This window comes from Rousettus aegyptiacus, unplaced genomic scaffold (genome assembly GCF_014176215.1).
Source record: "Rousettus aegyptiacus isolate mRouAeg1 unplaced genomic scaffold, mRouAeg1.p scaffold_m13_p_10, whole genome shotgun sequence".
Taxonomy (NCBI): Eukaryota; Metazoa; Chordata; class Mammalia; order Chiroptera; family Pteropodidae; genus Rousettus; species Rousettus aegyptiacus.
This window is the reverse complement of record NW_023416285.1, coordinates 67,401,678-67,426,427: the sequence shown is the minus strand read 5'-3', so window position 1 is coordinate 67,426,427 and position 24,750 is coordinate 67,401,678. Positions and strand designations below refer to the sequence as shown.

The 24,750-nt window shown below is 35.8% G+C and overlaps 1 protein-coding gene across 1 annotated transcript in view; it reads left to right on the top strand.

The window, feature by feature from the left end:
* The window catches only part of GABRB1 (gamma-aminobutyric acid type A receptor subunit beta1), a 368,322-nt gene extending 346,972 nt beyond the window's left edge, over positions 1-21,350 (top strand). The window contains exon 9 of the mRNA XM_016161179.2: positions 20,608-21,350. Coding sequence (XP_016016665.1) covers positions 20,608-20,952 — 345 coding nt within the window. The 3' untranslated portion in view covers positions 20,953-21,350. The remainder of the gene's footprint in view (positions 1-20,607) is intronic.
* Positions 21,351-24,750: the final 3,400 nt, after the last annotated feature.

The window sequence follows — 24,750 nt, the reverse complement described above, 5'->3', positions numbered from 1 at the left end:
TTTCAATTGTCTAGAAAAGCAATGTTTTCTGGAGAGGTAATTAAATGGAAAGGCCAAACAAAGTGAAATTTATTTATTCCTAGTAAATAAAAAGATTATAAAGCACATTTTAACCAAACTCTTTGGGCACTTGCCATGATTCCACACCAAAACTTTTCTAAGGTGCTAAGGGACACATAAGGGCAGAAAGAAAGTCTCATATGGCGTATCATATCTAGATGTATAATATATATTGCTCTGAAAAGGACTTAGTAGAAGGCTAATAAATAAGTAAAATGTTCCCATTTAACTAATCTTCACTTTATAAACAGGGTATTTGAATAACACTGTATTTACACAGAGTAAGATTTCACTGGATCTCAAATCAGGGAACAATTCAGATGAATTGACTTTTTAAAATCTGAATTTCAGGAGAAATAGTAGAAAAAGCCTTCAATTGTCAGGTGAAGCACTTAAAAAAGTCCACCGAAAGATAGACTTGGATATTCACAAAATTCAAAGTCAAATCATATTAAGTCATGCCAGAGAAGTTTGTATCAGATTAAAAATTATAAACCCTGAGCAAAGATTTTTTAAAATTTGCTGGAAGACATGGAAGAGTAACTGAAAACAAGCAAAACCTAGTAAAAGAATCAACCCTCAAATGAAGGGAACTATAGTGCATGACGTCTGTGATTATAATAGTTTTTCCCCTACAGCTACTCAGATTTTCCAGTTTCTAACTTTCTTATCATATTCTAAAACCAGGGGCTCAGACAATGTGTCAATAACAATGCAAGTGTATTATGTCATCTCTTCAGAGTATCATCTCCAGCAGTTAAGATAATAATGAAACCTGCATGGTATTAAAAAATGCTACCCCCTGGTTGAATTTAAAAAAAAAAATAGAAAATGATATTAGATTTTTTCTTTCATATAATGGTTGAATGATTTCCCCCTTTTTTTAGATACTCACAAACAGTTGAATTCAAATGACATATATGCTGTGTTCCCAGACAATTTTCATCTTAAGGATCCCTAATATTTGTCTTGGTATCCTGGAACATAGAGTGGCACGGATCATTTATCACATATTATTTTTGATAGCCTTGGTTGGGCGATCATGTCAAGGGGTATCTGCACTGAAGCCTCAGAAGTGCTTGCTGTGACTTGATTTATATTTCCACCAGCTGTACTGAAGCATCTTTTCATGAGTACAGATGCTGAATCCAGACATTAAGAGAGTTTCAGCCTCCAAGGTGATAAAGACTGTAGATTTATGAACCCCTCAGGCATCATTTAAAACTAGAAATGGTATTTAGAGTTTTCAAAGATAGATTTCACAGTACAACTAGGTTGTAAGTAAGCTACTTCTCTGCCACTTTTATACTAACCTGGAATGTATATCATTATATATGCTGGCCACAATACCTACCCATTTGCATACGGATCCACCTAAGATGGAATGGTTGCATGAGTGGTCTGTGATGAGAGACTGATTCAAAGTTATTCTAAGTCATGGGAGACATTGCTGGAATCTGCCAAAAATTCACACCACATGTGCAGTTGCAATTTCAACAATCAGGAAATAGAATTTTCTCTTCAAAATCAAATACTGATACTGTAATCTAGTCTATTTCCCCGACTCTTATTTTTCATGGTGAGTCATCTACAATTTTAGACACCTATACTTCAGACAAATTTTTAACTGTAAATCAGCTTTGTATTATAACAAATTCTAGGATACAGAGTGCATCAGGAAAGCAAACAGCTCTATTTTTTAAGTCTATGTTGGAACAGCTAGATATCTATATTAGACTCTGAACCTAGGCTCAGGGCCCCACAATACTGCCTCATCCTCAGGCCAAATGGGACACTTACCTCAGCCTTTGATAAAACTGTTAACTATGTTAGCACAGAATCTTAGATTCTAGAGAAATCTGCCATGACAGTTTATGATCTTCTTTAGCTCTCAAACCCCTTCCCAGATCTGGCTTGGTTCACCCTTGGCTTAATTCTATCTAATCTCCAGAGTCTTCAGCAGTCTAATTTTCCTTTCCAAGAATCTCCAAATCTCTCTCTTTCTCTCCATTGCCCATTTTATTCTATACCCGAACAACAAGGACTGTTTTCGTGAACAAGAAAAAAAAATCAAACTTACTTAATTGACTTAAGAAACAAGAACGGAAGGGGGATTTTTTTTTGCCAATACAACTGAATGGTCCAGACATAGTTCCAGTTCAACATACGCTTATGTCCAGATGTTCAAATAATATCATCATAAAACATCTCTCTTCATCTCCTAATTCTGTCTTCCTTTACATGGGCTTTATTTCAAGTAGATCCTTCTCTCATGGTAATCCCACAACTCCAGAGTTTGTAAGCATCAAAGCTCTACAACCCCAGCGCAAAAGTTCTTTCTAATAGTAAATAGTCATAACAAAAAAGTCCTAGGATTGAGTCTTTTAGGACCAATTGGAGTCATATTCTCATGCACAAATCAATTTCTCTGACCGTGGAAAACACTAACAGCTCAAATCTGGGTCACATGCTAGTTCCTAGAAGATGCAATCAGGCCCACCTTCACCCCACACACCAAAGGAAGTCAGGGCAATGCTATCAGAGGAAGGGGCAATAGTATCAGCCAGGTCAAACCAATAGGCGTTCATCATAACCCATCTCATACTTTTTACCTAAAGGAAAATATCCAAATTCCTTAGTGTGGGATCCAAGGCCCACCGTGATCTCATTCTGCTTTCTTCTTCTGCCTATTATTCCTCCCTCTCTCATTCACCAACATACACTTTGCTCCAAAGATAAAAACTTACAGTTTTCCCAAATTGCCATGTTCACCCTTTAGAAACTTTGTTTGGCTTGTTCTCCAGATTCACCTCTTGACGAATGTCTTCCCTCACTCCTCAAGCTGACTTGGTGCTCCTCTTATAGTTTTCCACTGAACCCTATGCTTATCCCTATCTCTCTTTTAATTTAACTAATATTTGATTTTAATTTAACAAATATTTAATGAGTCTATACTATGTGAATACTCTCTATGCACTCGGGATACAGATAGCAATGACTAAAACAAAAGCTTACATTTGGATGGGAGAAACCAATAGTGAACATCACACACATAAGCACACATGTAATGCCAAGTTATAATAAATTTTGCAAAAAAAAACAAAGTAGACCTAAATATAGATACTGTATATTCTATATTTGATATTCCAATGCCTGTCACAAAGCCTACCACAAATCAGGCACTTAACTGTCTTTTAAAATAACAAACCAAGTACAGATTGATTACAAAACAAGTAGGCATGCTCTTAGACTTCATGTGTCATTAGGAACTTTTTTCCTGTTAGATTCCTACATGAAAATACAAAAATGTTAAGCCATTTTTAAAGTGAGAACTGTTTGATAGCTTCTAAAATTAAAATATATATATATATATAAAACAAATATTTTCTAATGAAGAATATTTATTTTTTGTTAGGGACAGTCACTGGTAACAATGCATGTATATTATTAACAGATTACTTTCAACCTGTGTTGACAGTTTAAGTGGTCCTAATGTATCTTTTCCCTGAAATTCGTACCTTAGAATCTAAGCTAATTGATAATTCCATTCTGCTTTTAATCCATAATCTTCTCCAGTTATGAGGAATAAAGTAGAAGTGCTGTATTGATTGTCTTGGGAAACTCTGGCTAATGCGGTGAAGTAGATTTCACCTGATGAGATACAGTAATACAGACTTAACCACTTAAGTGTAGTATTCTACAAACCTCAAGATGTTCACACATGTATTGACATTATGCATTCTAAATATCTCTTCAACTATGCGAAAGCAATCATTCATTACTGTGACCATTCATTACTTTTTCTATACCTGAAGAACAAAACATTGCTAATGAGATTTTGGGTGAACATTTTAAGAGGATTCACTGAAGGTGAATCTGAAAAATTATCCTTATTTGCATAATTCAGAATTGAATGAATTTGCTGGTTATAATGTATTTTATATTTAATTCTAAAAGGAATCATCTCAAATACTGGGACGGTCTAAGCAACCAGTGAGTGCTTCGCTCATGTGGAAAATGCCCTATGTATAGCTTTTGTTTTCTTGTTTCCATCATTTTCTACTCGAAGCTCAACAAATTCCCACTAATATCAACTTAAGAAACTATTCTCCAGCCTTCATGTCATGTATCACTCAGGCTTTAACAACACATATTTAAAATTAATTATTAATTGTCTAGAAGTAAAGTAACTGTTTTGTAAATTTTCAAGTATGTCAGAACCAAGTAGGACACTTGGAATGCTTGTGTAAAATGCAGACTGGGAAGATTTTAATCTAGAATGAAATGAGCCCAAACCTGTATTTTTAACAAGCTCCTCAACTGACTCAGATTCACAGTGATGTCTGAGAACCACCATCCTAGAGATTCTAGCTACTCAGGTGTCCTTGGCCACTGAAACCCAAGCAGAGCTCAGAGAGATAGCTCTAAATCTGAGTTTTGGAGTTCCCTATTCTGCAGATATTTATCAGCCCCTCCTTAGAAGAATCTCGGGCTTGGATCCGGAAGAGTAAGGGGAACATACAATGACAAACAATTGCTGCAAAAAGGCAACTGCCCCTCTGGAGCTCACATTTCAGCTGAGGTCACTGACAAATGGATAAATAAGTACATGATATAATGATGAATGATGGTAAATGCAGGGAAGAAAAAAATGAGAAATTAACCAGGTAACAACCTGGCCAAGAGCATTCCAGGAGAGAGGAACAGTGGGTAAAAATGCCCTTTAGGAGCATCAAGGGACAGTCAACAAAAAGTTGATGTGCCTGGAGCAGTGTTTGAGGGGCAGAGTGGTAAGAAATGAGGGCAGAGATATCTGAAGGCACCAAATCACACGGTGCTTTGTAGATTCAAATGAGAAATTTGGATTTTATTCTGTCTCAGGAGGTAGCTAGAGGATTAAAACAGAAGAGACATGATCTCTTATATCTTAAAAAGATCACTCCCACTGCTATGTAGAGAAAAGACTGTAGGGCTGCATTCCTGGAAAGAGGAAGATCAATTATGCATCAAGAGGTGAAGGTGGGTAGAAGTAGTCAGAATCAGGATGTCTTTAAAAGTAGAGTCAGTAGAATCTGCTAATACATTGAATGTGAGAAATGAGGGAAAGAAAGGGATCCAGGAATAATTTATCTACCTGAGTAATGTTCTAGAAAATTGACAATTGTTTCATTTTATCTTTATCTTCTCTATTTATTGAATAATATAATGCGAAGTTGTTTAGATTTATGTAGGCTTGTACTTGACTGCTTCTCAAAATATTTAAGTTTTCACTTCTTCCACTAATTGTCAAGATAAGCAAATAATTTCCAGCAAAGCCTCTCATCTCTTCCTCCTCTCCTCTTCCCACCAAAGAAAAAGGTTTTAGGAATTTGAAGCTAAGAGAATGAGGGTTGGCAGTCCTGATGAGAACAAGTGCCTGACAGCAGCAGCACGTTATGTGAGTACGTTATATGAGAAGGATGGGCAGATGGAAGATGTGGCTCTGAGGCTCTCGATTCTCTACAAGTGGAGGCAACCAGTCCCTCTCTCAAGCTTCATTAAGTAGATTGCAGGTTTCTGGAGGGCAGCTCTGTGGCAAGCATCATTTCATGTGGCTTCCTGGTCTGTACTTCAGACTCACTCAATAAATATGAATTTAATTAAATTGGCTAGCAAGAAGGAAATAAATTTATGTTTGCAAAGTAGATTGAATCCAGAGGTATTTCTCAATAGGGCTTTAAAACTGCCACTGAAAACAAGATTATATTTTATTCCAATTACACTGAAATGAGTTTTGCTAAATTTATATATTGAAAATATCCAAAACAATTAAATTCAGTGAGTGGCAACATTTCTCACAGCCTAAGGCACTGTTTGAAGTTGTTGGAGGCAGAGAGAAAAAGAAAATGAGAGGGTGGAAGAAAGGTTAGACTCAAGCTAGAAAAATAAATTTGTACATTTGCTTATGGTTTCTATTGAGGGAAAAAATACAGTCATCGCACCAACGGTTGCTGGAATTTAGTCATTTGAAACTACCCTCAGAAACAAGCACTTGGAGGATGTCAGAAACATGGCAGAGTGAGAGATGTCCCCAGATCTCTCCCTTTGAAACAAAAATAAGCTGAACATCTAAAACTCAACAACAACAACAAAAACCTGTACACAAGCATGTCTGCACGAGGGATCTGCAAATAAGAGCTACCACAGGTCAGAACAGCGGATTCAGGTGGTGGACTGGGAGAAACAAAGAAGCCGCCTCTCGGGGCCAGAGCTCTCTGCTAGGGAAGGGGTAGGGGAGAAGATGTGGAGGATTCTCTCAATAGCTGCCTGAGAGAGCTGTGAGCTCCACACACTGGTAGTGCCCAGGGATCAGGGCAGAAAGCAGAGAAGTGGGGGCAGAAGAGAAGTGAGGATGGCAGAGAAGCAACAGTTAATTGTTACCAGCCTAATTTGCAAAATACAAGGGTGAGCCACAGCCCCCATCTAGGGTGCCCCTAACCAAAAGGGCACCTTCCCCCATATCCTCCAAGACCAAACACCACAGAGCCCGAGGGAAATCTGAGCAAATGCTACTGAAACTGTCACTATCATTGACAGGGACTGAGACTGAGGGTAGTGAGTGAGACTGAATATTTATAAGGAAAAGAAAGGTATTTTTAAGACTTTATATAAAGCAGGGAAACTAAAAGAAAAACACCTCCTTAGCAACAGGATAAAGAGAGACCTTTATATAATAAATCTTCCTGGAATAAAAGGCAGAATGCACTTCCATTAATGCCCAGGTGAAGAAATAGTCCATTAAACACTATAAACAACCAAGGTGACAAGGCAGCTCAGAAAGAAAGAGACAAATCTCCAGAAAATAACCTTACAGACTTAGAAATATGTGAATTAAATGACAGAGAATTCAGGATGTACTTCTGAAAAAACTCAATGAGGTCCAAATAATTCATATCAACACTTCCAGGTATTTGAAAAAAAACTAGATAAGCAGAATGAGCTTTTTAGCAAAGATATTGAAACCCTCAAAAAAAAAAAAACCAAATAGAACTTCTGGAGATGAAGAATACATTGAATGAGATGAAAAATGAAATAGCAAGCTTGGGAAATAGAGTCGACCAAATGGAGGAAAAGATCGATGATATCAAAGAGAGAAATCAAAAAATAAATCAGAAGAAAGAAGATAGAAACTGAAGGATGAAAAAGAATGAAAGAAATATAAGAACTAGCTGATACCATCAGGAGAAGAGGCATAAGAACAAAGGGCATTCTCAAAGGGAAGGAAAAGGAGCAGAGATTAGAAAGCATTTTCAGACAAATAGTTAACAAGAATTTCCCAAATCTAAGAAATGAACTGGAGCTTGGAATTCAAAAAATCAACAAAATACACAATTATCTCAACCCAAAAAGGCCTTCACCAAGACACATTGTATTAAAATTATCAAAAATCAATGACAAAGACAGAATTCTCAGGGCAGCCAGGGAAAAGAAGACAGTAACCTATTAAGAAAAACCAACTAGGTTATCGTTGGACTTCTCAGCACAAATCATACAAGCAAAAAAGGAGTGGGATTAAATATTCAAACTATTAAATGAAAAGAACTACCAGCCAAGAATAATCTATCCAGCAAAACTCTATTTTAGATATGAAGGAGAAATAAAGACCTTTCCAGACATACAGAAATTGAGGGAATTTTCCACCACAAGGCCTGCATTACAGGAAATACTAAAAGGGGTCAGCTCACCTAAAACAAAATGACAAAAAAAAATACATAACTATGAATAAAGTGACTAGCAGGCAGATAAGAGCAGAAGAGTGCAACCTTTATTAAGAACAAATCATTGTAAGTTTAAACAGTAAAAGGAGATTTGCTATTGCAAAATTGTAATGAGTGTTCAGCATACATAGGTGCAAACTGAGACAACAATAACAGAAAAGGGAAGAATTCAAAGATCTAAATTCTCAAAGGAGAATGGAAATAAGGCACATGCAGAAGAAAATGGACTACTATATGTATATAACTTTAGTTTACATATTTGTAACGGTAACCACATGCCAAAGATTCAGAACTGAAGTATATAGCATAAAACAAGAAGGACCAGAGGAAAAACCTACAAAACCCAAACAAACAAATAAATGAAAGACAGAAAAGAATAAAGAAGCAATAGAAACATTGAACTATCAGAAAGCAAAAGATAAAATGGCTTATGAAGACCTCATATTTCAATAATCACCCTAAATGTAAATGGACTGAACTCACCAATAAAAAGGCACAGAGTTGCAGACTGGATCAAAAAACAAAACCCAGCCATATACTGTGTGCAGGAGACACATCTCAGCTCCAAAGACAAATATATACTCAAAGTGAAAGGGTGGAAAATGATATTTCAGAGGAAAGCAGGAGTAGTGGTACTGATATGGAATAAAATAGACTTCAAATAAAAAAAATAAAGAAAGATACTGAGGGACACTTCATAATGATAAAGGGAATCATGCACCAAGAAGACATAATACTTATTAATATCTATGCTTCCAATCAGGGAGCTCTGAAATATGTAGAGCGATTACTAACAGAACTAAAAGAATTGAGGAAACAGACCAAAACGCTATCGTAGTAGAATACCTAAATACCCTACTGTCAGATATTGACAGATCATACAAACAGAAAATCAATAAAGAAGTAACATCTTAAAGGACACACTGGACCAAATGGACATAATTGACATTTACAGAGCCTTTCATCCCAAAACAGCTGCTTATATATTCTTCTCTAGTGCACATGGACCATTCTCAAGGATTGACCACATACTGGGAAACAGAGATAGTTTCAACAAATATAAGAGGGTTAAATCATACTAACCATTTTCTCTGATTATAATGCTTTAAAGCTGAAGATTAACTGTAAAAAGAAAGCAGGAAGAACCACAAATACTTGCAGATTAAACAACATGATGCTGAAGAATGACTGGGTCAGAGAATAAATAAAATGAGAGATCAAGAGATACATAGAAACAAATGATAATGATAGCACAACATATCAAAACTTTTAAAACATGGCCGAAGTGGTCATAAGAGGTAAGTTCATATCATTACAGGCCAACCTCAAAAAACGGGAATGATCCCAAATAAAAAAAACAAACATTTTATCTTAAAAAACTAGAAAAGGAAGAACAAATGAAGTCTAACGTCAGCAGAAGGAAAGAAATAATAAAAATTAGAGTAGAATTAAATAAAATTGAAAACAACAACAAAAAATAGAAAAAATAAATGCAACAAAGAGCCGGTTCTTTGAGAAGGTTAATAAAATTGACAAAGCCCTGGCTAGACTCACTAAAGAAAAAGGAGAAAGGACACAAATAAACAAAATTAAGGATGAAAGAGGAGAAATTATAACAGACACTGCAAAAATACAGAGGATTCTAAAAGAATACTATGGAAAAAGTACATAACGCCAAATTTAAAAACCTAGAAAAAATAAATAAGTACTTAGAAAGATACAACCTCCTAGACTGAATCAAGAACTGGAAAACCTGAATAGACCGATCGGCAGTATGGAAATTGAAACAATCATCAAAAACCTACCAAAAAGTAAAAGGCCAGGACCAGATGGCTTCAACAGTAAATTCTACCAAACATTCAAAGAAGATTTAATACCTGTTCTCCTCAAACTCTTCCAAAAGATCAAAGAGGAGGCCATACTTCCTAACTCATTTTATGAGGCCAATATTACCCTGATACCAAAACCTGGTAAAGATAAAGATAATAAAAAAAAAAAAAAAAAAAAAAAAAGAAAGAAGAAAGAAAAGAAAAGAAAATTGTATAAAGACCAATATCTCTCATGAACACAGATGCAAAAATCCTAAATAAGATACTAGCAAACTGAATATAGTAACTTATTAAAAAGATTACACACCACGATTGAGTGGGCTCCATCCCAGGGGCACAGGGATGGTTCAATATACACAAATTGATTAATATGATACACCACATAAAAAAATTAAAAAATAAGAATCATATGATCAGATCAATAGATGCAGAAAAAGCCTTTGACAAGATACTGCATCCATTTATGATCAAAACAATAAAATCGGTATAGGAAGAAAGTACCTTAACTAATAAAGGCTATATACTACAAACCCTCAGTTTACATTATACTTAGTGATGAAAAACTAAAAACCTTTCCTCTTGATCAGGAACAAGACAAGGCTGTCCACTATCACCACTGTTATTCAATATAACATTGGAGGTCCTAGTGAGTGCAATTGGGCAAGATCAAAATACGAAAGGCATTTAAACAGGAAATGAAAAAGTCAAAACTGTCTCTATTTGCAGATGACATGATTCTCTATATAGAAAACCCTTAAAGACTCCACAAGAACACTACTACAAACAATGAACAAATACAGTAAAGTTTCTGTATTCATAGCTTTCCTATACTCTCATAATGAATTGTCAGAAAAAAAGTAGCGGAAAAAAATAATTCCTTTTGCAATTGTAACCCAAAGAATAAAATGCCTAGGAATAAATCTAACAAAATATGTGAAGGACCTATATAATGAAAACTGTAAGATCCTATTAAAAGAAATTGAAGAAGATACAAAGAAATGGAAAGACATTCCGTATTCTTGGATCGGAAGAATCAACATAGTTAAAAAGACCTTATTACCTCAAGCATTATACAGATTTAATGCAATCCCCATCAAAACCCTGTTGGCTTTTTTTTTTAAAGAAATAGAACAAAAAATCATCAGATTTGTACAGAAGCTCGAAAGATCCCGAATTTCCAAAATCATTCTGAGGAAAAGAATAAGGCTGGAGGCATCACTCTGCCCAACTTCAAACTATACTACAAAGTGACAATTATTAAAACAGCATGGTATTGGCAGAAAAACAGACATACAGACCAGTGGAGCAGAATCAAGAGTCCAGAAGTAAACTTATGTTTATATGGGCAAATAATTCTCAACCAAAGAGCCAAAAACATACAGTGGAGAAAGGAAAGCCTCTTCAATAAATGGTACTGGGAAAACTAGAAAGTCACCTGCAAAAGAATGAAACTAGACTGTTGTCTATCACCACACACCAAAATTAACTCAAAATGGATTAAGGACCTGAATATAAGGCCTGAAACAATAAATTGCATGGAAGAAAATGTAGGGAATAAACTCAAGGACCTTGGACTTGAGAGGATTTTATAAATTGGACCTCAAAGGCAAGGGAAGTAAAAGTAAAAATAAATGAATGGGACTACATCAAACTAAAAAGCTTCTACACAGCAAAAGAAACCATCAACAAGTTAAAAAGACAATCATCTGAATGGGAAATATATTTGCAAGCAATACCTTTGATATTGGCCTAATATCCAAAATACATAAAGAACTCAAACAACTCAATAACAACAACAAAAAAAAATCCAAGCAAAAAATGGGTGGAGGATCCGAACGGACACTTCTCCCAACAAGACATACAATGGCCAACAAACATGAAAAGATGCTCAACATTGCTGGCTATTACGGAAATGCAAATCAAAACCAGAATGAGATACCATCTCACGTCTGGTAGAATAGCTGTTATTAACAGGACAAATAATAAGCGTTGGAGAGGATGCAGAGAAAAAGGAACCCTCATACACTGCTGGTAGGACTGTAAATTGGTATAGCCACTATGGAAAACAGTATGGTGGTTCCTCAAAAAACTAAGAATTAATCTACCATATGATCCAGCAATCCCACTACAGAGTATTTACCTCAAAGATTTAAAACCCATAACTGAAAAACTATTTGCACATCAATGTTCATAGCAGCATTATTCATGATGGACAGGACATAAAAGCAACCAAAGTGTCCTACAATAGATGAATAGATAAAGAAGTTGTGGTACATATATACAATGGAATATTACTCAGACGTAAGAAGAGATGAAATACTGCCATTTGTGACAATATGGATAGACCTGGAGATAATCATGTTAAGTGAAATATGTCAGACAGAAAAAGTTGAAAACCCCATGATATCATTTATATGTGGGATATAAACCTAAAAGCAACAAACAAACAGGACAGAGACTCATGGACATGGGCAATAGACTAGTGGTTACCAGAGTGTAGGTAGGGAGGAGGGAGGCAGGTAGGGTAAAAGAGGCCCAATATGTGGTGACAGAAAGAAATCTAACTATGGGCAGTGAACACACAATGCGATATTTATATGCATTACTGTCGAATCGTACACCTGAAACTTATTGGATTTCATTAACCAATGTCATCATAATAAAAATAAATGAATTAAAAAGAAGAAGAAGAAAGAAAGAAACACCCTCATGAATTTTGCCTTATCCTTTGTATCAGTCAGGGTTTTTCAGAGAAATGGAACTAAGAGAAACAGAACAAACATAGATATGACAAAAGATTTTTTTAAGGAATTGGCTCCTGTGGTTGTGAAAAGTGGCAAGCCCAAAGTTCATAGAGCATGGTGGAAACCCAGGCAGGGTTTCTGTTACTACAGTCTTAAGGCAGAATTTCTTCTCTCTGAAAAACTTCAGTTATTCTTCTCTTTTTTCTCTAATCCATTCTGTTTATGATGTTAAGGTTTCACATAGTTTTCTCTCTTTTATTTTTTTATTGAAGTATAATCAACATACAACATTCTATTAGCTTCAAGTATACAACATAATGATTTAATATTTGAATATATTGTGAAATGATTATAGTAAGTCTAGTTAATATCCATCACCATTCATAGTTACAATTTATTTTTTTAGGCGAGGCAACCCATTGGTTGACCTCACAAATTGCAAGGACCTTGTCAGTTTACAATCCCTTATTTTTTAATTTTTATGCCTACAGCACCTGGTCTTCCCTAGGTGGTCTCCCATCCAAGTACTAACCAGGCCTGACCCAGAATTTTTTTATTGTAATGAGAACTTTTAAGATCTACTCTCTTAGCAACTTTCAAATATGTAATACAGTATTATTAACTAGAGCCGCCATGCTATACATTACTGGCCTAGGAATTATTTATTTTATTACTGAAAATTTGTACTTTTTCACACCCTTTACTCATTTCTCCCACCTTCCCACCCCCAATCTCTGGCAACCACCAATCTCTTCTCTGTATCTGTGAGCTTGTTTTTTGTTCGTTTGTTTGCTTGTTTAGATTCTCCATATAAATGAGATCATTTAGTATTTGTCTTTCTCTGTCTGACTTATTTCATTTAGCATAATACCCTCAAGTTTGTCCATGCTGTTGCAAATGGCAAAATTTTATTAGTTTTTAATGACTAAGTTATATATATATATATGTTTATATTTATATTTATACATGAATGAATAAAAAATATATATGAATGAAAGCTTAAGTGTTTATATATCTTGGATATTATAAATAATGCTGCAATGAACATGGGGGTGCCTATATATTTTTGAGTTAGTGTTTTCATTTTTTTCAGATAAATTCCCAGAAGTAAAATTGCTGGATCATATGCTAGTTTTGTTTTTTGAAGAATCTTCATTCTATTTCCCATAGTGGCTACCAGTTTACATTCTCATCAATAGTGCACTTTTCTCTACATCTTTGCCAACATTTGATATCTCTTATCTTTTTGATAATACCCGTCCTAATACGTGTGAGATGATATCTCATTATGGTTTTGATTGGCATTTCTCTGATGATTAGTGATGTTGATCATCTTTTTATGTATGTCTTCTTTTTAGGTATGCCATCTGCATGTCTTCTTTTGAAAAAATGTCTATTCAGATCTTCTCTTTTTTAATAGGATTGTTTGGGTTTAGGTTTTTTGTTTTTTGTTATTAGGTTTATATATTTTTGATATCAACCTCCCTATTGATACATAATTTGTAAATATTTTCATTTTGATGATGGTTTTCTTTGCTGTGCAGAGTTTTTTAGTTTGATGTAGTCCCACTTGTTCATTGTTTCTGCCTTTTGTTGCCTTTGCAACAAAAAACATCACCAAGACCAGTCTTGGCCAAGAATCTTACTGCTTATGTTTTCTTCTAGTTGTTTCATGGTTTCAAGTAGCGTATTAACGTTTTTAATTCATTTTGAGTTAATTTTTGTGCATGAATCAAAATAAAGGTCCAGTTTTATTCTTTTGCATGTGGCTATCTAGTTTTCCCAACACCATTTCCTGAAGAGACTATTCTTTCCCCACTGTATATTCTCAGCTCCTTTGTCATAAATTAATTGATTATATATGTTATTTCTGGGCTCTGTTCTGTTCCATTGATCTATATGTGTCTGTTTTTATGCCAATACCATAGTGTTTTGATTATTATAGCGTTGTAGTATAGTTTGAAAACAGGTGCATGATGCCTAAAGCTTTGTTCTTTTTCAAGATTGCTTTGGCTATTCAGAGGTTTTTGTAGCTCCATACAAATTTTAAGATTGTTCTATTTCTGTGAAAAATAACACTAGAATTTTGACAAGAATTGCATTGCATCTGTTGATTGATTTGGGCAGTACTGACATTTAAACAATATTAACTCTTCTTATTCATGAGCACAGAATATCTTTCCATTTATTTATGTCTCTTTCAGTTCCTTTCATCAGTGACTTATAGTTTTTAGTGTATAGGTCTTTCACATACTTTGTTAAATTTATTCCTAAGTATTTTATTATTTTTAATGTGATTGTAAATGAGATTGTTTTCTTAATTTTTTCTTTTTGATAGTTTGTTATTAGTGTATAGAAGCACAATCTCGAGGCAGAATTTCTTCTTCTCTGGGAAACTTCAGTTTTTGCTTTTAAGACTGTCAACTGATAGATAGAACAAGTCCACCTACATGATCAAGTGGAATCTCCGTTTCTTATAGTAACTGATTATAAGTGTCGATTATATCTACAAAATGCCTTCACAGCAACATCTATATTAGTGCTTGACCAAACAGCTAGGCATCATAGCCTAGCCAAGCTGACACATAAAATTAACCATCATGCCCTTTAACTCTTTACTCATTCATTCATTCATTCATTCTTTCAACAGATATTTATGGAATGCCCCCTATAGACCACTTTTCTCAGTTCTGGGAAAACAGTAGTGAATAAGACCAAGTCCTGGCTCTCCTGGAGCAAGATGCTAGTGGGACACTCAGAAGGAGGAATAAGTTAGATAAGAAGAGATAAAAGCAAGATCTCTGCTACAGTTATTCTGAAACTGAGACCCTTTAAATATCCATGCAGCGCTATCTTGTTTGCAGTTTGGTAGTACAGTCCAGAAGAAAATAAGGAATGGTGAATTACTTAAAATGTTTTACTCATTGTAATGAAATCTTAGCGGAAGTGTAATGTTAAGAAAAGAAATTGAACAAAATCACCAAGTTAACATGCTGGTTATATTTTTCTAAATACATTAAAAGCAATATATACAGCTATTTTGTTTTCATCATAATGCTACTCAATTTTTTAAAAAATTAGTTTTAGGGCAAAGAGGGTACTGCCTCCTTCTGTTATAAGACACTTCTTAACTTTTTCTAGTAAAGAACATGGTGATGTTTTTTTCCATAAGAATGTAATTGCCAATGGGTCAGGAAGCTTGTCTGTTTTGCTCACTACTATCTTCACAGGATCATTGTGTCTGCAGAATTTAAAAACAAGAGTATGATTAATAAGCACTGCCCTGAAGGAAGGAAGGAGAGGGTTCACCAGCCAGAAGCTGGACTGTTCTCCCACATCTCAGGTCTATGAGGTGAAATCCCAGGCTTTCCTTTATATGTGAGCCCTTCCAAGATTTGTCTATAGTTGTCAGGCCTCAAGGTCAGGAGGGAAAATGAGAGAAAGGCTCAACAGGCAAGGAGAAGGTGGAGCTCATAGTCATAGTGAAAAAAAAAAAAACTTTAAAAAGTCTGTTGAAAGAGAATTAAAAACCTGATTTTGAAAGAAGGCATAGCATTTGTCTAGTAAAACATTTGGAAACAATAGGAGATGGGGAAGTCACAGAGTTTGAACAGTAGGGTACAAAATTAAGAGTATTTATTAGTTGAGATCTTTGAATTTCTAAGACATGGGCTATATTGTCCTATTGCTTAGGGAGGTGTTTATTTCTTCATCAATGTCTGGAATAGTGCTGATATATTAGTAGGCACTCAATAAATATTTATTGAGTAAATAATGAGGGGATGAATGTATTATTAATATTTTAAACATTTATCCATGATCTGCCTAAAATTATCTCTTATAGAACAGAAAATGTACCTAATAGGGAGTGGGGTGTGGGTGAAGTATGATCAAGTCCTGGGGGATGTAAGCCTTAAGCCTCATTCTCTGCTACCTTTTACTAGTCATCTAAAGCTTGTGTCTGAGAGAGGGTTTATTTATTGGTTTTCCTGAAGCCTCAATAATAATTATATTTTTCTCAAATTTAGGTCCAATAATACTCTAAACTTAAAAATAAAAAGAAAGAATTAGTGATGTTGTTTTGAGGAAATAGTAGTTAATAGAATGCAGTCACCATCACCCCCAGTATTAGGCAGACTTACCTTCCCAGTCACTGGAACCACTGAGCAACTCCAGGCCTTACCCACTGACACAGCAGGTTCGACATGAACATCCCTAACTATATTGCAAGCAAGTCAGAGGGAGAGAAAAATCCTGAAGTCACAGAGCCAAGTATTCCTGTCTCCTCTTCCAAATGCAGCTATCAGACAGGTCAGTGGGGAGCAGTGAAAAAGGAGAAAGACAAAAGAAGCCGGAAGTGTTCCTCCCAAAGCTCCTGCCCTGGGGGCTAGAGTGAAAAATCCCTTACTTTATGGCAACAAAGGAGCAGAGAACGATTATCTCACTGAACAGTTATTTCAACATCAGCAACGTCTTAGGACATCCATCTGTCCAAGAAATCCAGTATGTTGACATTTTCATTTACTTCACTCCCTTCTGCTTCAGGGTTTTAAAATCTCCAATGTCTGGATCATGTCCAACTCAGATGTCAATATTTCTTTAATAAGTAGGCAGCTTTTGACCATTGCTGATGTGGAAGCAATGCACCACATGGCTCTTTGCTGCTTCTGAAGATGTGATAAAACAATGGCTACTTTCCCTGTGGATATTATTTTCAGAAAGCTGTGATAGACATGGATATAAGGATACCTTGAGTGTTCTTAATATTTGAGGCAAAGCGAAACTGCTCTTTCCCAAAGGACAGAGGTTAAGGCAGAGCCATCCAAAGATAAGGTGCACATGATTTTGCTACGTACTGTAATGTTCCAAACAAGAGAATCATGAAACAAGGACTTTGTTGACATCTGCAGTGAAGTAACTACAACATATCCACCTTCCCCTGGGGCAAAAAGCTTGAAGGATAGGGGATGAAATCTTACACCTCAGAAAAATTCATGAGCATGCCACCACACACACACACACACACACACACACACACTCACTTACACTCACTCAGTCACACTCACACTCACTGAATCTGTAACAAGTTTTAAGATAAAATCTAGACTATACGATAGAGACTGGAAATGGAGAAGAACTGTTATATAATACTTCTTAAATTTTCCTAATAAAGAACAATGTTGTTTTAACTACACAGTGATGAAATCAGTTTTCATTGGTACTTGCAAAAATAGGTTCGTTATTTTATATATCAAATCACTTAAAACTAAGATTTGTAGGTCAATTACTATTTCGAGCAATTTGCCCAAACTAATAAACCTCATGTAATTTATAAGTGCATTTGAGTCTGCACCAAGGTTAACCAAAATATCTTAATAAAATGTACTTCGTTTGCCATGATTTCTGTTTAATGAGGAACATCTGAATGTTTCACTGGCTGATTCTAAATTCTAGAAACTTGCTTGCTTAGAGCAATTTCATAATATAACTTAATGATGCATACATTAAAGATCAAGTTATTCAGTTCTACATTTTTTTTTTTATTATGTGTGCCCTCTGCCTGGAATATTCTCCATAATCAAAGACTCAAAAATTGAAAACAAATCTTTGAGATTACCTAGAGAAAGTTTTCATTTATAGATGAGGAAACTGAGTTAATAACAAAATCCAGATGAGAAAACAGTTTTCAACTCCTAATCCTTGGTTCTGTTCTCTATTCTTCTTTTAAGAGTCAAGATAAGCCATAGCTTCTTCATGAAGACTGCCTTGACCCTTGATGATTTATCACTTTTGCGAACATCTAATCATGGTCTATACTGTACCATATATCATTTAGTTAAAAACTCATGTCATTCCCAATATTATGTCTCTCTCTTCTATCTCCAAGATTGTTATAAGAAGGACAAAGTCCTTGTTTCATGATTCTCTTGTTTGGAACATTACAGTACGTAGCAAAATCATGTGCACCTTATCTTTGGATGTATTCGTCCCTTTCCTAATGAATTCAACATCTTGCTCCTTGTCACTTCAACTATACCATCTTCTTTAGTAATCTAAACTTTCATATGCATGTTTTTTTAACCATAGACTTACACTATAACACACACACACACACACACACACACAAACACACACACATTCTTGATACCTAACACTGTATCCGGCACATAGTAAACAGTCAATAAATGTTCGGTGAGAAAGAGGAAAAGTAAGTTAGTTCTTGAGGTTACTATGATCAGAGAAAGTACACAGGTAAACAGAAAAAAGCAGGATTTAAACGGAGACTTTAAGAAAACACATTAACATGCAAAGAAGAGGAAAAATTATATTTGAGACAAAGAGTATCCTGTGTTTTAATCCTAAATTGGGCACTTATCCTTTATTTTATCTTAGGCAATTTATTTAAGTTCTCTGAGCGTCTGCTGAATTAGTAAACTATCATATATTTCATAGTCTTGTTATGAGAAATAACTGAGATAAATTACACAGCAGGATCCAGTAATAGTAATTATTAGCAACAACAAAAATGAATAACAATTCCCTGAATAAAGAAGCCAGAAGTGCCCATGAGGGTATAGCCGGTAGCTCAGTTAGATTAAAACAAAATGCTTTGGAGAGGGAGATGATGATAGATGAAAATGGAGAAAGAGAGTGAGAGAGAGGCCAGATTCAGTCACTATTACTTTCTAACTACTCAAAGTTTAAAGCTATCAACTATATCACTAAATTCACTGTGGGATATAGTAAAGGCCAAGAGTTATAAAGTGGTCTTTTCTCAGTAAAATGCACATGAGTTTTGAATTAAGGAAGACATGGGTTGTAATCTCAGGGCTGGCACTTCCTAGGGAAGTAAACTTGAGGCAGTTTGTTGTTAACTATTAAAGAAATAATATATAAAAGCACCTACCAATAATGCTAGGCGCAATCATGGACACTATAAATCTTAGTTCTCATATGTGATGTTCCAACATCACATCCCACCCCTCCCCATACCTTTCTTTTCTTTCTCTCTTGTTTGTCTTTGCCTCCTCCTATACTTCTATCTTTCTTCATTACCTAGTTCTTTTCCCTGCATTCCTATAACTTGGGTTTCCGACAAATGATATTAGTCTCATTTGAAAGCATTTATGAAGCACTTAATATAAATCAGGTACTATGCTAACAACACCAGATTCAAACGCAGCTGCCTGTGTTGCCCTCGGAATTACTTAAAATCATTTGCATGAATGAACCATGTCTCTCCAGGTACATCAGCTACATCAGCTTGAAGTTAGACAAAGCCACATTGTAGGCCACATTTCTTGTAGCTGCAAAACTGTGTGTGTAGACATAGCATAGAGAAGAACCAGGAAATCTCTAATAGTAATCACTGAAATGTCAGGGAGCGACAGTGAATAACGGTGGAGAAACAAAAGTCAAAATAGCCAGACATATCTTTTTGACCCATGAATCCTACTTCTGGTCATCTAGCCTGAGGAAATAATTTTGGATATGCACAAATACTTAGCTTATAGATGTCCCTTGCAAACTTGTTTAACCTTAACATTTAACAGTAGATTGATTCGATTATGGTGTATCCATATAAACTATTAAGAAATTACGTCACAGAGGATAATGTGGAAAAATGACCAGGCTATACTGCTAGCTGACAAAAGCAGGTTACAAAGCAAAATATATCCGGTGAGCCTGTGTTTGTAAATATCTATGAATAGAAAAGAAGAATGGAAGGTTTGCAAGATATTAAAAATAATGGATTCTGAAGGTGAGATTATAAACTTTTACTTTTTTATTTCTTGTTTCTAGTTTTAAACATTTCCATGTACCACTTTTGTAAGAAAAATGCCCTACATGTATACATATATAAACAATATATGTATATATGTACATAATAAATGGTAGTTATTAATAACAAAAATAATATATAAATACAAATATAAATATACATAGTCTACACACATACACATTTTGTGACTGGAGATAAAGGATGGTTGGATGGATAGACAGATAAAATAGGTGATAGATGGCAGGTGAGAGAGAGGCGGGTAAGGGAAGGAGAAAGAGAGAAACGAAATGTGTCTCCTGGCCCAGGAGCCACGCAAAACAAGCTGTCTAGCGGGGCAGTGTTTAATAAGCCCCATGCGGTGTCATCAGTTACAGGTTAACGAAAACAAGTGAATATGCCGGCATTTGTGTCTGAGCGTGTCCTTTCTCCGTCAGGTCGACGCCCATGGTAACATTCTACTCAGCACCCTGGAAATCAGGAACGAGACGAGTGGCTCTGAAGTGCTCACGGGCGTGAGTGACCGCAACGCCACCATGTACTCCTACGACAGCGCCAGCATCCAGTACCGCAAGCCGATGAGCAGCCGCGAGGCGTACGGGCACGCGCTGGACCGCCATGGCGCGCACAGCAAGGGGCGCATCCGCAGGCGCGCCTCGCAGCTAAAAGTCAAAATCCCGGATTTGACTGATGTGAATTCCATAGACAAGTGGTCCCGAATGTTTTTCCCTATTACCTTTTCTCTTTTCAACGTCGTTTATTGGCTGTACTATGTACACTAAGGTCTGTCCTAATGGTTCGTGAACAACTACTTTCCTCTCCTTGATTTTTAACCCCACAGGTCCCCAACAGCGATACTGCTGTGCTTTTTGAGGTAAGAGATTCAGCCATCTAATTGGTTCTAGGTCTTGCATATCAATTTTATTACTGCACCATGTTTACTTCAAAAAAAAAATTTTTTTCCAGTCTACTGTGGTCCAGGTTATCAGCTCTTTCAGAGCTTATTAATTGCCATGTTTACAAACAAACACAAGAGAAGTACATAAGTAGATCCTGAGCAGTCCTTCCTAGTTGCCCTGGATTTTATTGATTTATTTTTTTAATAAGAATGAAAAGAGGGCCTAGCTCTCTGTGCACACTGCTTCCTGGTAAACTGTAACAATCTCATGCTGCCAAAAAATAACAAAATTTCCAGGATCTCAGAAGAAAAAACAAAGCCATTGACAAGTTACAGAATTCCAGGAAGAAGCAAAAACAAAAAGGAACCTCGAAGAGGAAGGTACTTTTCCCCAAATTCCCCTAACTCCCTGTAGAGGAAGTCTCAGCTCCACAGACTATGAGGGAGGGATTGGCAAGTGCTGATACAGGTTATGCAAACTCAATCTACCAGCTTCACCTCACCGTTAAGCTGGATATTCTGAAAAATGCTCTTTCTCAGACTTCCAGACTGAGTTAAAATTAACATTACAATTCAATCTGGTAACTGTGAGAACATTTTTCTTTTTTTCTTGAGACTAAGGAGTTTAAGTTAATGATTGTTTGTTTGTTTGTTTGTTTGTTTTAAATGAGCAGTCATATTCATTTCATGAGCCTGGAATCACTTGACGGGGCGACATGAAGCCATGCCATCACATTTCCCCAGTTCCTGCTCCAGAAAGAGTGAAAGGAGGAGGAGAGGAGGGCTTCAAAAAAGAGGATGGCGAGCAATTTTTGCTTAAGAAAAATGTAGCCCTTTCCATGAGGAAGGCAAGACTTATGTGCTGTGAAAGGGTGCCTGGGCAGTTACCTAAACTGCCAAATCTTAAATCAAATAGTATATATTTCTTAGCCTTCCAGAGAGCAGTATCTAATGGTGACAAGCTAGTTACACAGGCCTCAACTAGCACTTTATGGCTCTGCTCTCTGCGTTCTGCATTTCGAGATATGAGATGATTGCTTCAGGAAATGCACATGCACCTATTTTGGTGTCATTCTTCTCTGAGGTCAGATTTCTATTTTAAAGAAAACCTTCAAAATAGCAGAATCACATATAACAACAAAGACAAACTCACGGGCCTTCAAATATTTACACCAGCCCCTAAAGTATAGACCCTGTCTCTATTCGTTAATCACTGTCATTACTGCTCTACCTTATCTTGCTCATAGATTACTTTGGTCATGGTCATCACAGAAGGGGCATCCCTCAATAGCCCAACATATAATTATAAACATGTCCAATCAGCTGCAGTTGAGATTCATCCCAATTTATGTCATTAAAGCCTCACTAATTTTGAACTTGAGTATGTAGGAATTCTATATGTTCATTTGTAAGATTGAGTGAAACCTTAAGTTGGCCAAGCAGAGATAGAGGTGATTGGGACCTACTCCATTAATGTAAAATAAAAATTGAAGTATTAATAGGGATGAGTGCCTCATCTGATGATCTGGCTTTCTCCCTAAGGCCATGATGAGGGTCCATGTTTATAATAGCATCACCTGCTAGAAATTATAGTCCTAATTGAAAGATAAGGCTGAATTCCTAATGATGAGCCCAAGGAGGGAGTATTATAAGGTATTCTTTTAGAAATCAAGAGAAAAAGAGAACCCTAAAACAAGTGAATGGTTATGACTATAGATAACATAAATTAGTAAAGATATAAAAACTCTGGTTTAACTGAAAAAATTATCTCAGTGGTTTCATAAAATTAGTAGAGTATGGAGACCAAATTTTCACTTAGCTTTTAATTGTATAATTATAGTTCCCTGGTCAAGGAAATATCTAGCCTCTGGGGATAAAGCGATCGATCCATTTTGAAACTGACTAGTTCCTTGACAGGGAGAGATGCTTTGCCACTGTAAAATGCCCAAATAGAGTGGAACATGACCAAACCAGTCATCACATGGTTAATATCCCCAGTGCCCAGTGAGCACCAGGAACCACTGCATAGCCATTTTTTATTTTAGACACAGGAAGGGAGACTTGGTTAATGCCTAACAGAAATGAATCATTATGGTGTTAAAGTTCTTTAAAAAGTTTTTAAGGATGAAATGCTAAATCAGAAAGGAAATATCTGTAATCTATGTTCCTTAACAAAACAATTTTTCTTTATCTATTTAGATCATTCTTCTTGGAAAAGATTGAGGTAATTTATATTTTCATTATTATTTTCATCTTGCCTTAAAAGTCTAAAGAATTTGATGCCTGTAATTTAGATGTAAAATATCTCTAAGGAAAAAAAAAAGGATGTTTCGAATTATTGTATTTTAATCTTTGTAAAATGTAAAATCAGTAAGCCTGAATAATCCATCAGGCACAAAATGGTGTCACTGTATACCCTCCTGGACTATAGAGGGGTCACAGACACCATTATGCAAATCTGGTTAAATATCTCTGATTTTAGAGACAATGGTGACCAGAAAAATGGAGAAGCTGCCATATTTCTGATTAATGACCTCCGTCCCCAGTTCTTTCTTCTGGACACCTCTTAGCCAAACCCTCCCCTCCTTGGCCCCCACTCACTCTCTTTCTGCCTAAATCCCTTATTTTTCCCAAAATGATGTGCATAAAACAGGAAAGTGTTTAGATTTTCTTAAGATCCCTCAAACTGGTTTCCATTCCTGAAAGATTCAGATCATTACATAATAGAGGGGTTACTATTTGATTATTATTGGGTTATTTTCTTTTTGCCATGAAAATAGCCATTACTAAAGTGGTAGCAGAGGCTGAAAATTACATAGACTCTCTTACACTATGGGCATGTTCAGGGATCCCATGTTCACAGTTCATAAACTGTGACATAAATTGTGACATAGACTTAACTTGTGAGGCTCAGCATAATTCCCATCTTTCCTTTGATGAAGATGACTACTCATGTTCCTTAGCTCAACATATCAGGGGTGACATGTACATTACCCTTACAAGCTTTGTGAAGCAAAAACCCAGGCAAAGACATATTTTGGGCTTGATTTATCCAGGATTATTGCCTCCATCCTTTACATTGCCAAATAGAAACAGCAGACTGGTTGGTAATTCTGCTGACTAAATGCTATGTGTTGTCATGCATACCATCTTTATTGTGCATTACAATCAATGAAGGATACTGAAAATGGAAAGAGAAAAACGTGGTGCAGAGAATAAAGTTTGGTTTATGGATTCAAGGACAGGTTTTCCTTAAACAAACATTATACACAATACACAGAAATGTTGACTAAATTTCATCTTTCTAAAATCAATGACTACTTTATAAACTTTCATTTAAGAAAGCACTCAATTAAAATTTACCAAGTTAAACATAAACATATATATATAATGCTAGAAGGAAACAATCTCCAAGATTTCTTATATGGACAATTTTGAATAGTATCTTACCAAAGGGTGATGTGCCACAATTTTTTTTTCCTAAACTAAGTGTAATCATATATCCCAGAGAGGGGAAAAAGGCACGTGCAAGCATTTGTTCATGTTGGTTCAATCAGCAGTTACTGGGATTAGGAGGACGAGAAACAAACAAAAATATCTCGGTTTCCTGAAAGCGAACAGTGAACACAAAGGTAAACTTGTTAATGGAATGTAGAATATTATGTAAACTTCCTTGTAAATT